Source organism: Homarus americanus, unplaced genomic scaffold (genome assembly GCF_018991925.1).
Source record: "Homarus americanus isolate GMGI-L3 unplaced genomic scaffold, GMGI_Hamer_2.0 scaffold1723, whole genome shotgun sequence".
Taxonomy (NCBI): Eukaryota; Metazoa; Arthropoda; class Malacostraca; order Decapoda; family Nephropidae; genus Homarus; species Homarus americanus.
Window position 1 is genome coordinate 4,556 of NW_024754589.1, and position 14,446 is coordinate 19,001.

Genomic DNA, 14,446 nt, shown 5'->3' on the forward strand with positions numbered 1-14,446 from the left:
TGATGTGGGCGACGAAGCCACGTATTCCATCATTGTCTGGGGCAACCCTGAACCCACGGTTACCTGGACAATTGAGAAAAAAAAACGCTTGAAGCCCGGGCAAACACACGGCAATTACAAGGCCTTCATGCCCACAGTCGTCACCGGAGGTCTCGCTAAAGAGTATCGTCTCAAGATAGAGAAGATGGATGTGTTAATGGGTTTTAAGGGAATTTCAGTTTTGGCCAAAAACAAATAAGGAGAAAATTTTCAAAAAATTCCCATTATTATATCCGGCATTCCCCTGTAAGAGAAACGAATGCTGGCCAACATGGCTCTCTCCGTGATTGGCGTGTTGGTGTTCAATGTGATCATGTTCCACCTAGCCCGCCCCTTGTTTTCCATGTGCCGCATCATAAGTAAGTTTTTCGATAAAAATAGCAATCTGATTGTGTTTCTCCTCTCATACATCTTACCTTTGGAATTGCCAAAGTCTGGCGTAAGATTTTTGATAGGCATGTTTTCGGGTGGTAGTCTGTGGTATATGGTGATAGTTAACGATTATACCGATCCTACCCTCCTGTTTACGATAGGGTTGGTCCTCGTGGTGGTAGTAGGTCTTAGCTACACCTTCTCCGCCAGGATACGCGCCCTCACCTTCCTCATGCTGATACTGGAACTGACTGGCCTGTAGCCCATTTTTACGACGATAAGCAGCGTCGAAGTACTAACAGCATCATTCGGCAAGAGTTTACCCAATAACTTTGCTGAGTGCTTCTCTGTGACGAAATGCCTTGTCGAGGCCCGGATAAATCTCTAAAAAGAATCAATAAAATCGTATCTAGAACCTGTCCTTGGTGGACTAAAAGCCATGAAGACGGGCATGGACGAAGATGCACTGATCGGCAAGACCCTCGAGGCTGAGACCGAAATAAGGACTTCGAACGATGTAAATGACCAAGGTATGACAAAATAATGGAAAAATGAATTAAAGGGCTCAGTGCGTGTGAATAAAAAAGTAGATAGATATTACAGTCTAGACCGTACTAAATAAATTAAGAAAATGTATAAAAAGGGGAAAGTTCGCAAAAGTAGGAGAGTAACCCAAAAACTCATGTTTAAGGAAGTAAACATGTGCGAGTCCCAGAAAAGTTAAATGTTAAAAAGTTGTTACGAGAAGGTGCATAATAAGCTGTAGTAGTGTTATACTCGACTTGCAAAGTTTCTCTTATTGAAAGAGCCTATTTGTAAACTTATTATAGGTCAGATGAAATGTGAAGTTATTAAAGACAATGTTTTGTCAAAAATAAAATGTGATAAGAATGCGGTCCACGTCGGCGGTGATATGGGTTCTTTAACGAATGTTTTATAAAGCTCGCCGTAAGAATTGTTCGGCACTGACAGCTTTAAAAGGTACGCGCCTTATATTAACACGAAGGATTCCAAGAAACAGAGACAGTCAAAAGTTGTTATGGAATCCGGAGTGGATAAAATTCGGAAAATGGTGAAAATATTGAAAGGATATTTTGATCATTTTAACTTTTACGTTGGGATACTGTGTATGGTGTATGGTGTTGCTGACGCCCGACAGTATCTCAGGGGTTACCTCGGTAATATTCGATTTGACAATATATATGTAGGGTCATATTTTCGCCGATAGGACGAGATTAGGAAGAAAGCAGGGTGTCCTCCCCTTTTGCCCTTTAAAAAACTTGAGGCGTAGAGATACGTGGCCGACCTCAAGAAAAGTAAGTACACTCCCTAAGAAAAGGAGGGTGCGGGCGTAGACTGGGGGATGATCTTCGGAATAACAGGGATTTCGATATTTATTTTTGCCATCGACTTTATGGTGTACCAGCTGGCCATTGCTCAGAGTCTTACGGGTAAAGTCAGGTTTGAGCAGCATATTGAAGACGTTTTAAAGATAGATATTGTCGGGGACTCGATGTTCGCTGACACCCTAAGAAGAATGCTCAGTGGCTTTCAGATTAACAAGACAGTAGACAAGACACTGTTAGCCACCGACTGCCGACCCGTTCCATATGCGCCCAATACCTCCACCTACTAGAAACACTTCTGCTCGTTAATGTTCTTGTTCATCGCCGGGTACTTGTAAGCCTCAGTGTCGCGGATGAAGCACGTGGTCGCCGGCTACTTCTTCCCTGACGTAGAGAAGCGCAGGCAGCTCCACCTATACTGGACCATCAAAACACAGCGCTAGTATATGGTAGTTTTAATGTACAAAAAGTTGGTGTGGCTGAGAGCTAACAACTTAGTAGGTGTGAGCAGGGAGCCGCCATGGTGGGAGTATCTTAGAAAATCTAACGTTGTTTTTGATATGCTGTTAAAACCATTCTTCACGTACACCTGCGTCGTGTGCAAATCACCTGAAGTAAAAGGTTTCCATGTATGCACGGGAGAATATTGCTCTCTAATGTATTGTAAACAATGCTGGGAAATGACCGACGAGAAGTGCATCAGCTGTACAATGGTTTTCAGTAAAGAACTTCTTGAGGAGTTTGCGACAGAGTTTGAGGCGTTGTTCTGATGGCTTCCTAAGTGCCTGCCACGGAGAACTGCCAGTATAAGATTAATGCTCTTTAATATTTTTATTATTATTATCATCATTGTTTATTTTTTTTAATTGATATTTGTTAGTACCTACCCGGGTTTATTATTGGTGGACGACTCAGAGCTTATGGCCACGACTATCTGCTGTACCCTCTCTCTCGCGGGACAGTCACAGCTGGTGGATAATTCCTGGTGGCGGCAGGTATGCTCCATAAAGTAATTAATAACAGGTAGATTAATCCCTCCTCTTGCCTCACTCTGTTAGCTTAATCTTAGCTCACTCTTGGCTCACTCTCTTAGCTCAGTCTTGGCTCACACTCTTAGCTTTGGCTCACTCTTGGCTCACCCATTTAATGTCTCAGATCATCATAGTAATTCATTGTACAGTGTTTGTTATATTGAAATACTAATCTCGTAATAAATGTCTCTCTCACACACAGGCGGACCTATCGTGTCGGAACACCCTCCAAAACGTTGGCACGATGTATACGCAGACCAATCACGTCACACTTCGTTATGTGACCGACCAATGGGGACCGAAGGAGAATGGCTTCAAACTTCTTATTACGGCCTTCAAAGATAAAAGTAAGTGAGAGAGAGAGAGAGAGAGAGAGAGAGAGAGAGAGAGAGGTTGTAGTGTTAAGTGGCAATTTATTAACTTTTATTTCCTCCTCCTCCTCCTCTCTTACGTCACCAGTCTGCTCTTTGATGTTTGGCTGAGACGATGCAAAGTCTGAGACGCCATTTGTTTACGCTCATGTGATTGGCAGGGCATTGTTGTCGTGTTTTGTATGCTGATAGTTGATTGGAGGAAAGTATCGCAGCAGCAGGTCAATATAGAAGTTGATTGGCTGCCGAAAAAAAATAAAAAGCTCAAGACTGAAGAAGTGACTGACGTTCTGAAATTTCACTGTCTGGGCTGAATAGAATTGATGACGTCATTATGTATTGATGACGTCACTGGCCCACTTAGCTATAATTGGATGGTAAGGAACAGGAAAAAGTGGGGAATGAAGTTCAAGTTAGAGTAGTCATATCATCTATGACGTCATGTGTTTACTTACTGACGATTGGTCGAAGCGAGACGCATCCCTGTAACTGATGACGTCATCTATTTACAGAGACATGATTGGATAAAGCGAATATCGATAAACGCCACTTGCATTCCTCCTAACTTGTGTGTGTGGTAATGAAGTAGCCAATTAGGGAAGAGCTAACAAAATAAGTTTAGTGATATATTATTTCGCGGCGGGGAGAGCAGATGGAAGGTAAATACTCTGGGATGACCTAACCTCACCTGACCTAACCTCACCTGACCTGACCTAACCTCACCTGACCTGACCTTACCTTGCCTTACCTTGCCTTAGCTTACCTTACCTTACCTAACCTCACCTGACCTGACCTAACCTCACCTGACCTAACCTAACCTTACCTTGCTTTACCTTACCTTGCCTTACCTTACCTTACCTAGACGTTACTGAGTGACAAAGACTTACAGTATTAATAGAGCAGTGATGACAACGATAACATAGAGCATTAACAGTGACAACAGTGATAAAATAAAGCAAAAACAGTGAGAACAGTGCCATAATAGTATAGTAACAATGACAACAGAAGAAAACAGGTGTAACAACAGACGAACAACGGTGTAAACAACAGTGCCTGGACTAGACAAGGGTAAATTCGCGAAGTGACAACCCGGGTCTAAAGTTTGGGCAGGTGCCAACTACCCTTAACTCATGCAGACTTTCCCACGGGATATTACTTGCACCTGTCTCTTGCCTAACCTAACCTAACCCAGCCTAACCTAACCTAACCTAAGCCAACCTAACCCAGCCTAACCCAACCTAACAACATTGTAACGGTACTTAACCCCCCCCCCCCCAACAGAGCACACCTGTCTACATTTCCGCTGTGAGACGACCAACTTCTGCGTGGACAGAGAGTTGACGTGTGACGGCGTGAATCATTGTGGTGACGGTAGTGACGAGTCGACCAACCTGGCCCGCTGTCCCCGTAAGTACCCGTCTATTATATACCTGTCTACCTGTGCTGTCTATTATATACTTGTCTACTATATATCTATATACTGCCTATATTCTCATCCACTACCTTTTCGGTCTTGTTATTTTTCCTTTCCACTTTTCATTTAGCAATTTTGTTTTGTCTCCTTCCTTTTCTTATGCCGTCTAGTGTCACATACGTCATTATCAAGCTGTTACGTCATTCATGTCAACAAACGGCTACGTCATAAATCTAACTCGATTGTGACGTCACAATTATCAACAATCTATGACGACTCATCCGCAGACTGTGACGTCGAACATGTCAGCCATCAAAGGGAATAATGCGTGTATGTAAATTCATGTCATGAGTTGTCAGCAGTGTGAGGTGAGCCATGTCAAACAGCCGCGTCATAAGTAAACTTTGCATGAGGTGAAGCATGTCAGTTGTCACGTCAAGTGGAGGGTCTCTCTCTCTCTCTCTCGGTGAAACTGGGTCACGCACCCCCAGACAAAGCTGGGTCACGCACCCCCAGACAAAGCTGGGTCACGCACCCCCAGATAAAGCTGGGTCACACACCCCCAGACAAAGCTGGGTCACACACCCCAGATAAAGCTGGGTCACGCACCCCCAGACAAAGCTGGGTCACACACCCCCAGATAAAGCTGGGTCACACACCCCCAGACAAAGCTGGGTCACACACCCCAGATAAAGCTGGGTCACACCTAACTAATCAATAACCAGGAGGGCGTCTTGCCAGCCGTCTGGGTCCCCGCCGCCAGAGAGGGAGAGTTACGTGGAGGGACAGACAGTGAAAGAGGTAGAGAGAGAGAGAGAGAACACTGTGAACTGAACCCGCCTGATGAGACTGAGGGAGAAAGAGAAGAGAGGAGTTAGACTGACTGAAGGAGACAGAGAGATACAGCAGAGAGGAGTTAGACTGAGAGAGAGGGAGTAGTTCAACAGAGAGAGATGACTTGTGTCCCAGAAAGTCAGAGGTATACCCTAACAGTGGGACGTAATGGGCCGGTATTGTACTAAGGGAACTTTGTGACCTCCTCAGTAAACCACCGCTGTTGTTTATGTAGGGGAGGCAAAGGGTTTCTCTCTCTTTCTCTCTTCGTCTGTCTGTTTAACTCTCTCTCTCTCTCTCACTCTCTCTCTCTCTCTCTCTCTCTCTCTCCTTTCTTCAGTATGTCCTCCTGGCCAATCTTCAGGTCAAATAAGCTTAGGAGGCTAATGTTCAGGTGATCCGAAGACACTAATGTTGGTGGGTCGAGGAGGAGGCGTGTGGTGGCTGGCCAGAGGGGTGATGAATGACTCGCGTTATCTTGTAATAACACCAACTGCATTTCATGCTCGTTTGTACAACAGTCTTTAGTTCACCTCGTTGGACGCCACCACACGCCTGAGATCGTTAGAAAATCGTTGTGACCGTTGAGATTCCGTTATGACCGTTTAAAAATTATTTTAAGGTCGTTTAAAAGGGGGGGGGGGAGGAAACAGATGGAGGGAATAAAGTAAACAAAAAAATAGAGACAGGAGGAATAAAGTCAGATATAGGGCAAAAACAAAGGTAAGGGGTGTTTTTTTTTCCACGGTTGTGTAATTTGAGGTAAAGTTTGAGGGTGTGTGAGCAAACAGAGATAGTGTGGTGGTGAGGTCGTAAAGATTAGATCTCCTGTGGCTGGTGGTGGTGGTGGGTAGTAGTGGTGGTGGATGGTGGAGGTGGCGGTGGGAGTAGTGGTGGTGTTGGGAGTGGTGGATGGTAGTGGTGGGAGGGTGGTGGTGGTGGTGGTGGAAGTAGTAGTGGTGGTGGATGGTAGTGGTGGGGTAGTGGTGGTAGGAGTAGTGGTGGTGATTAGTGGTGGATGGTAGTGGTGGGAGGTAGTAGTGGTAGTGGATGGTGGTGGTGGTAATGGATGGTAGTGGTGGTGGATGGTAGTGGTGGTAGGGTAGTAGTGGATGGTAGTGGTGGGAGGGTAGTGGTGGAGGTGGAAGGGTAGTAGTGGTGGTGGAAGGTAGTGGTGGGAATATGGTAATTGGTGGTGGTGGAAGGTAGTGGTGGGAGGGTAGTGGTGGGAGGAGTAGTAGTGGTAGTGGTGGGAGGGTAGTAGTGGTGGTGGATGGTAGTGGTGGGAGGGTAGTGGTGGTAGAGAGTGAGTGGTGGGAGGAGTAGTAGTGGTAGTGGTGGTGGATGGTAGTGGTGGTAGGGGTGGTAGTGGTAGTGGTGGTAGTGGTGGTGGATGGTAGTGGTGGTAGGGTGGTGGTGGATGGTAGTGGTGGTAATGGAGTGGTGGTGGGAGGGTAGTAGTGGTGGTGGAAGGTAGTGGTGGATGGTAGTGGTGGGAGGGTAGTAGTGGTGTGGTGGGAGGGTAGTGGTGGTGGTGGATGGTAGTGGTGGCAGGGTAATGGATGGTAGTGGTGGTAGGGTAGTGGTGGATGGTAGTGGTGGTAGGGTAGTAGTGGTGGTGGATGGTAGTGAGTGGTTCCTGGCACTCGTGTAAGTTACTGTGCTTCATGACTCTCTCCATATACCTTTCAGTCACACCAGTTTCAGCTCCGATATACCTTGCTGCACTTCACAATAATGGTATACTATACTTCACTATGTCCCCTATATATATATTCCTTAGGGGGGGGTAAAAACTGAGTGGCATCTACATATTAATTCTTCGCTGATTTTATATTCCGTTAACTTGGTCCCGCCCAGAACCACTTACCGCGCTATTACCATCTGGTAGAGTGTGGGAGGCTGGGGGTTAGACGGGGGAGAGTGTGGGAGAAGACGGGGGAGTGTGGGAGAAGACGGGGGAGAGTGTGGGTGGATGGAGAGGAGAGTTTGAGAGAGGGTGTTTGCGAAGGTGGGGGTGTGAGGGAGAGTCAACCAAGTATCATTATCTCGTTAACTTTACTTAAGGAACTTTTCAATATCGTTCTGGTACTAAAAAGTAATATTTTTCTTCAGTGCTTTTTACTCCAACAACTGTTTTAGATAAATTTCATACTTTTTACTCCTGCAACTTTTTCAATTTTAATATTGTTACTCGTTACCGTGAGAAAATATATTCACAATATTTTGACGCGAGACGGTGAGAAAATGCAACATAATATTTTGATACTCTTCCCTAATGAAGTTATCTGCCCCCTCAACGCTGCTGCAGTCTCTCAATGTTTGTTTACTTGTACCGGTATAAAATTTTAGCCCAAAGCATTGTGAGTAATTGGTACAGTTAGCAAGAATGTTGAAAATCAATTATAATTCAAAGTTCTTATGATGTTCTTTGTCAATAGTATTACTCTTAGAGTCATAGTGCAGGGGTGTCAAACTCATGGGCCGCGGGCCAAATGTGGCCCTTGGGATGGTCAGGTGTGGCCCGCGGGATGATGGTAAAATTTATCATCCCGTGAAATTATGAAAGAAATAGATATAATCATGTTTATTTAGTAAAGTGAATTTTACATACTTAAGATCAGACAAACCCAAATGAGGTATTCCTGGTAAGCCAGGTAAGGCAATGTGTGAAACTGTAAGCTTCAATCCTGCAAATATGTGATATAGCACTTGTGTTGGCCCTGAAGAGGGTAACCAAAATAAGAATTGGCCCTTGAAAGGTTTTGAGTTTGACACCACTGTCTTAGTGTATAGTTAAAGAATTTAAAACCTGTCAGCTTTTGTTATTACTCTAATAATTTTGTAAATGGACGCAATTGGTCGATATTTACGTTACATTTCATATGTTCTCCCTGACATTAACTGTACCATTAAGCAGCTGTTTGATCCCCATTTGACCTCCGTAGCCATGCCTCTGTGGGAGGTGTTGGGAGTGTCTGGCGCGCTACTCATCACCATCGTCGCGTCCGTGGCCTTCCTGTGCTGCGCGTGCGGAGTGACTGTCGTGGTGTGTGTCTACCGCAGGAACAGGGCGCTACACCGACCACCTCCCCAGACCCAGCCAGCCTACCCCTGTGAGTATACTGATCCTAGGGGTATGAATTATTATACTGGGGATGTGGTGGTGGGGTTGTTATGCTCAATAGTGTCTAACTCCAATTGAAATAAGAGTTGAGTAAATCTCCTGTCCAAAATGCCATTCTGTAATATCACATCTCACTTTAGTCATACATTATGTGTAGTTATACAAAATAATAATAATAATATAAATCCGTTCCTTCCCAGATGAATCAAAGTAAAGATATAATTCAAACAATATATTAAGTGTGAACATAACCTAGCACTCTTATGATCAGTGCCATCTGTGACTGGAAACTTAAACCATTGGTCATTTATAAGAGCAACATCATCGAAAAGAAATCAAAAGGTAAACCTACAGTCGAAACAGTTGATCATTAGGGTAAGAGTACAGACTATGTTCCAACACTGGTTATCACTGTGCAAACTAATTGGTTGTTGTGTACGGCAGTGGAGGCGGGCGGGCGGTTTGGGACCAACGGCACATTTGGCACACTGCTGGTGGAGAAGCCTCCCCCCTACCCCGGGGCCCCCCAGCACACCTCTGTTATCCCTCCAGGTAACTCTGGTCTCTCTCTTTAATAATAATAATAATAGTACTACTACTAATAATAATAATGCTAATAATAGTAATGAAAAAAATAATATTAATACCAAAACTAGTATTGATAATGATAATGAAAAAAAAAGTAAATAATAACAATAATAAATAATTAGTTATATGTCTCAGTCAATCTGTATTGTTTGAAATGAATAAAACACTCATTTTCTAATATATTTTAAAGCTTTCAGAAATTTCTATGTAAAAACAAATATTTAAAATTTAGATATACATAAATATGCTAATAAAATTTGTATTTTTTTAAGCCATAATAATTTAAAATCACTTGTATTTTTGTTACGTCAGGTGTTGAGTCTACCTTCACCCTGATGATCTGTGCCTCACTTAACCCACTACACACCTGTCTCCCATCTTACTACACATCTGTTACACACCTATTAACACACACACACACACACCTGTCAAACACCTATTAACACACACGCACACACATACAGTATGCACCTGTCACACACCTACTTACACACACACACACACACACCTGTCACAGACAAACGCACCTGTCACACACCTACACACAATTGCACCTGTCACACACCTACTTACACACACACACCTGTCACACACCTACTAACACATGTGCCTCCCGCAGGATCCACACCAACTTCAGGGGGACTCAACTTCCCTGGGTACACTGTAGGCTGCAGCGCTCGCTACATACACCCACTACCTTAAGATTATTTCACGCTCGCCTCTACCACCTCTCACTCGCCCAGCATGTCAGCCAACTTGTCTCTAAGGTAGGAGCCTGGGAGACCCGCCTCCGGAATGTCTTTGTCTGCCTTGTGTGGATATTTGTCTCTCTCCCAGAACATCAACTCAGTGTCATACCATGTTGTTATTATTATTATTGTTGTTGTTGTTGTTGTTGTTGTTGTTGAATGGTTAAGGCCAGCAGCATAGTTTAGTTGTGTCTTCCGAGAAAAGAAATTTAGGGAGGAGAACTTTGAGATTCTCAGGTGTAGTTTACTTGGGGTTGGTTAGCATTAGATGTCTATCGTTATAGAGATAAATTTGGCTTGTCTTAGATGTCTGTGATAGCCTAGTCGTAACTGTTTAACAATAGACAACTTAACCTAGTTAGGTCTAAAAGATTGATTTTTTCTTGCTATATATCCCTGAACAACTCTTCACTTAATTATACTCAAAAGTGGGGTTAGTTTCCCATAGTGTTTTATGTAGGTAAATCATAAAGCAAAATTCCTGATATAGTTGAGTCAGGTGAAAGGTAATCTAAATATCCAAGCATGTCCTACTATAACTTAAATGACTTACCTAAATGTTGTCTCTTGTAACTAAACTTATCCTCATAACCTAACCTAAAGGTACACTCAATGTGGCATAAGCTAACCTAACCCAACCTAAAGGTACTCACTGTGGCATAAGCTGACCTGGCCTAACCTTACCTAAAGATACTCACTGTGGCATAAGCTGACCTGACTTAACCTAACCTAACATCCTAAAAAAAATATCTAAATCTCCCTCATCTTAATCAGTTTATTTTAGGATAGTACGTCTTGCAAATTAAGTAACATTAAACTAATTTGTTCCTTCATAAGTGACCTTTTGAAACAGTAATCTTTTGACCTTTTCATCTTCCTATAAGTTTGTGTTTGTTTTGATCTGTCTTGTGTTAACCAACTAACCTCTTCTAACAGTAATCTTATCATAGAGTCATAATATTAGTCCTTAGTCTACCTCCATGGATTTAGACGTAAGTAAACAACCATACAGTGAATTAGCCTATCCTGACCTACCCAACTCTTCCTGGACACAACCCAGCCACACTATCTTTTATGAACCATAACTCTGCTGTCTTAATTCTGTCATCCTGTGCTAATCAACCCTCTAATCTTTAACATAAATCTCCCTAAACTGTTATGCATTACTAGTATGCATTATGGATCTACTTAAGTTATTGTTGAGTGAGAGTAGTGAGTTGTCTAAACAAAACCAACATGAACACAAGGCAGCAGTGTCAACCACCAGCAAGCCTAGCTGTAGTGGAGTTATCTTGGTTTACCTTCCAAATTTATTCACTTTTTTTGTAACTGATGATGTTCTGGGAGTGCTTATAATATAAATTATCAAACTTTTCCCGTGTTTCAAGCTATCGACAAATAAAAAGGTTACTGGGTCGTATGATGACGTGCAACTTGCATTGCCATACTTTCAACAACTTTTGTCATGAAAATTATGGCAAGACATCAGTTTAGTAGTGCCTTAAGACCCAGTAACCTGTGCCATGTGTCAGGCTATGAGTACGGGACTTAGTTTGATAATAAGGAATATCCACACAAGTTCACAAAGATCCGGGTGTGTGGAGACGAGGGTTGGGCAGTGTGTCACCATTCTCGCTCGGTGCGCGGGATTTTACTCAATGTGGCCTGATGATATTGTGCATACACTTCTCCCTTTATATTTGATTTGATTGCATTTATATATTATATATACAGTATATATGGAATTTTGTTATTTTATATAGCCTGTGTTGTGTTGGTATCAACCTTTAAGAGAAGTCATTGAGTAAAATGCGCCCAGGCAGTGCGGAGGCCACTGCTGCTACACCCCAGCCTCTCAGGCTCCCTCATCCTCCTGTAACACCTCGCTCAGGGACCCCGACTCTAACACCTCAACACTCGCAAGACTACAAATTCCTCGTAAGGCCATAAAGATAAATTCCACAAAAAAGACGAATCAAAGTGATCGGTTATGTGTAAAACTTTTTGGCTATCTCGGTATTGAAACTAAGTGTTGCAGTGTTATAAATAACTGTGGCCTCTTGCTGGTGAACACTACGTGGTGTGTTGTTTGTAAATAACCATTTGGACATCGTCATTGCTGGTGTTAAATTGAAGTAGGCGTTATCCTTGAGCTTGGTCACCAAGCAGAAGGTAGCTCCTTACTGTAGTGTACTCGTGGTGCCCTCTCAGCCTTGGTGCTCCCCAATTGGTGCTCGCCCTCGCCCTATAACGCTAATGGTGCCCCTCCACAGCCCTGGTGCCCCTCACAATTGACTTGGTGCTCCCCTTGGCAGATTCGAGCCCGGGAAACCTGGTTCGCCCTGCGTTAGGGGTGGGGTGCAGTACGCTACTACGGCTCACCGCTCGCTGCTGCCTGTCTCCGTGAGGGCTTCAGGCTCTGAGAGTGACGTCTCCTCCACGCAGAAGGAAGAGTGGTTTGTATAGGTGAGTGACACACACACACACAAACAAACAAACAAACACACACACACACACACACACACACACACACACACACACACACAGTTTCCAAAAGGTTCCGTGTTAGGTTTGAGTTCCAAAGTTTATCCCTTTAAAAAAACGAACCAATTATAGATATATTTTTAGATATGGTATACACTGTACATTGTTTAGACATATGATTTAGACATGATTTGTAAACTTTCTTAAAAAATATATTATAGACATGTTTAGACTTGTTTTTAGATATTTTAGACATATTTATACTTGTTTTTAGATAATTATAGTCATATTTTAGGGGCTATAGACATGATTATACTTTTTTTAGATGGTTATAGACATATTTTGGGGGTATTAGACATGTTTAAGCTTGTTTTAGATAGTTATAGCCTTTTTTTTTTTTTTTTAGACATTTTAGACTTGTTTTGAGATAGTACTGTATATTTTACGCATTTAGACAATTTACTTATTAATGACATGTTTGTGTGTGTCAACAGGTGAACGTCGAGCAAGCGTACTAAACTCTCCTGGCACAGGGTGGTCTACCGATGTCTGCAAGTGGCCCCCCAGGCAGACAACACAGTCTACCCGCTTTCTCTATCTTCATACATTACTCTTTCTCTACTTGACTCTCTCTCTCTTCTTGATGCTCTGTCTATTTGTCTGTTTCTCTCTACTTGGTTCTCTGTCTGTCTCTCTCTCTCTCTCTATACTTGATTCTCTGTCTCTCTCTCTCTCTCTCTACTTGATTCTATGTTTGTATCTCTACTTGATTCTCTGTCTGTCTCTCTATTTCTCTCTATACTTGATTCTGTCTCTCTCTCTCTCTACTTGATTCTCTGTCTGTCTCTCTATTTCTCTCTCTACTTGATTCGCTGTCTATCTGTCTGTCTCTCTCTACTTGATTTTGTCTCTGTTTCTGTCTACTTGATTCTGTCTCTCTTTGTATCTACTTGATTCTGTCTGTCTTTCTTCTTGATTCTCTGTCTCACTCTCTCTACTTGATTCTCTGTCTATCTCTCTACTTGACTCTCTCTCTCCACAGTTCTCTCTTTGTCCTAACATATAGACAAGATCGTCTTTTCATCTCTTTCCACCTGTCCTCTCTCTCTCTCTTTCTTTCTTTCTTTCTTTCTTTCTTTCTTTCTTTCAATATAATCCTTCCCTTCGCCTTGACTAAAGTTCCTTACTAATGGCATTTATTCTCCATCATTAATCGAAGCTTTCATTGGCCGGCCGGTCGTATTAATGACTCTTGTATGAATGAATGACTTTACCTCACGTCGACATTCTTGTATTGATAGTACAGTACTACACTATACAGTACTTGACGCCATAAAGTTTATAAACCCACAGCCTCGAACACAAGGTTGACTGATCCGAAATTAGACCACACGAAACCTCCCGGCCTCAACTTGTTAAGAAAGGCCTCAGAAGCACTACTAATTGAAATTGTTGTCAGTGAAATGAGTATATATGTACATGTATATATGTATAAGAAATAATATTGATACAGTAATTATTGTGGATATATTCCCACTTTATGAAGTTATTGGTGTTATATTTCAGTAAAGAAACAACGAACCAGAAAACGACACAGGTTGGTTCGAACTGCTTAATGGTTTGTGTTTCATTTCATTATATTAAAAAAGTCATACTAACAGTTTAAAAGAATAACATATACAAGATGAGTTCCAAAAGTTTGTCAAGTGCTTATAATGATACTTGTAAGGTAAAGAGGAAATGGTGAGAACAAGTGTGAATGACTGTTATTGTTTGGTCTCTTAACTTGGTCTTCACATCTCTCATGAAGCGGCCGTGAGTCACAACCAATGAAAAAACAGTCATTGTAATGAGTCATATTTCATCATCTTTTGGGGTAAGTTAAATATAGAGACATACAGAGGTGGCACACTTCACTAACACACACAACTACACATATCGGTCACTGATGTATGAAACATTTTATCTCCTCTATTATATGACACAGTATCTTTTTTAACATTGTTTTGTACACTGTAACAAGAGTTTATATAAGGTATTATATATTGTATCTGTTTCATATTGTTTATGTTGCAACAAAAAAAATCTAAG

General features: G+C 42.4%; 1 protein-coding gene and 1 pseudogene across 2 annotated transcripts; both read left to right on the forward strand.

Annotated features, from left to right (window-relative positions):
• The first annotated feature begins 348 nt into the window (after window positions 1-348).
• On the forward strand, window positions 349-1,702 carry LOC121855862 (annotated as a pseudogene).
• A 1,288-nt stretch (window positions 1,703-2,990) lies between these two features.
• Window positions 2,991-13,154, forward strand: LOC121855861 (the record flags this gene model as incomplete). Of its 2 annotated transcripts, none has more annotated exon segments than XM_042351027.1 (6): window positions 2,991-3,135; window positions 4,441-4,566; window positions 8,356-8,523; window positions 8,979-9,086; window positions 12,187-12,337; window positions 12,850-13,154. In XM_042351027.1, coding segments are annotated over 5 exon segments (639 nt in total), but the record flags the coding sequence as incomplete, so codon positions are not given.
• Window positions 13,155-14,446: the final 1,292 nt, after the last annotated feature.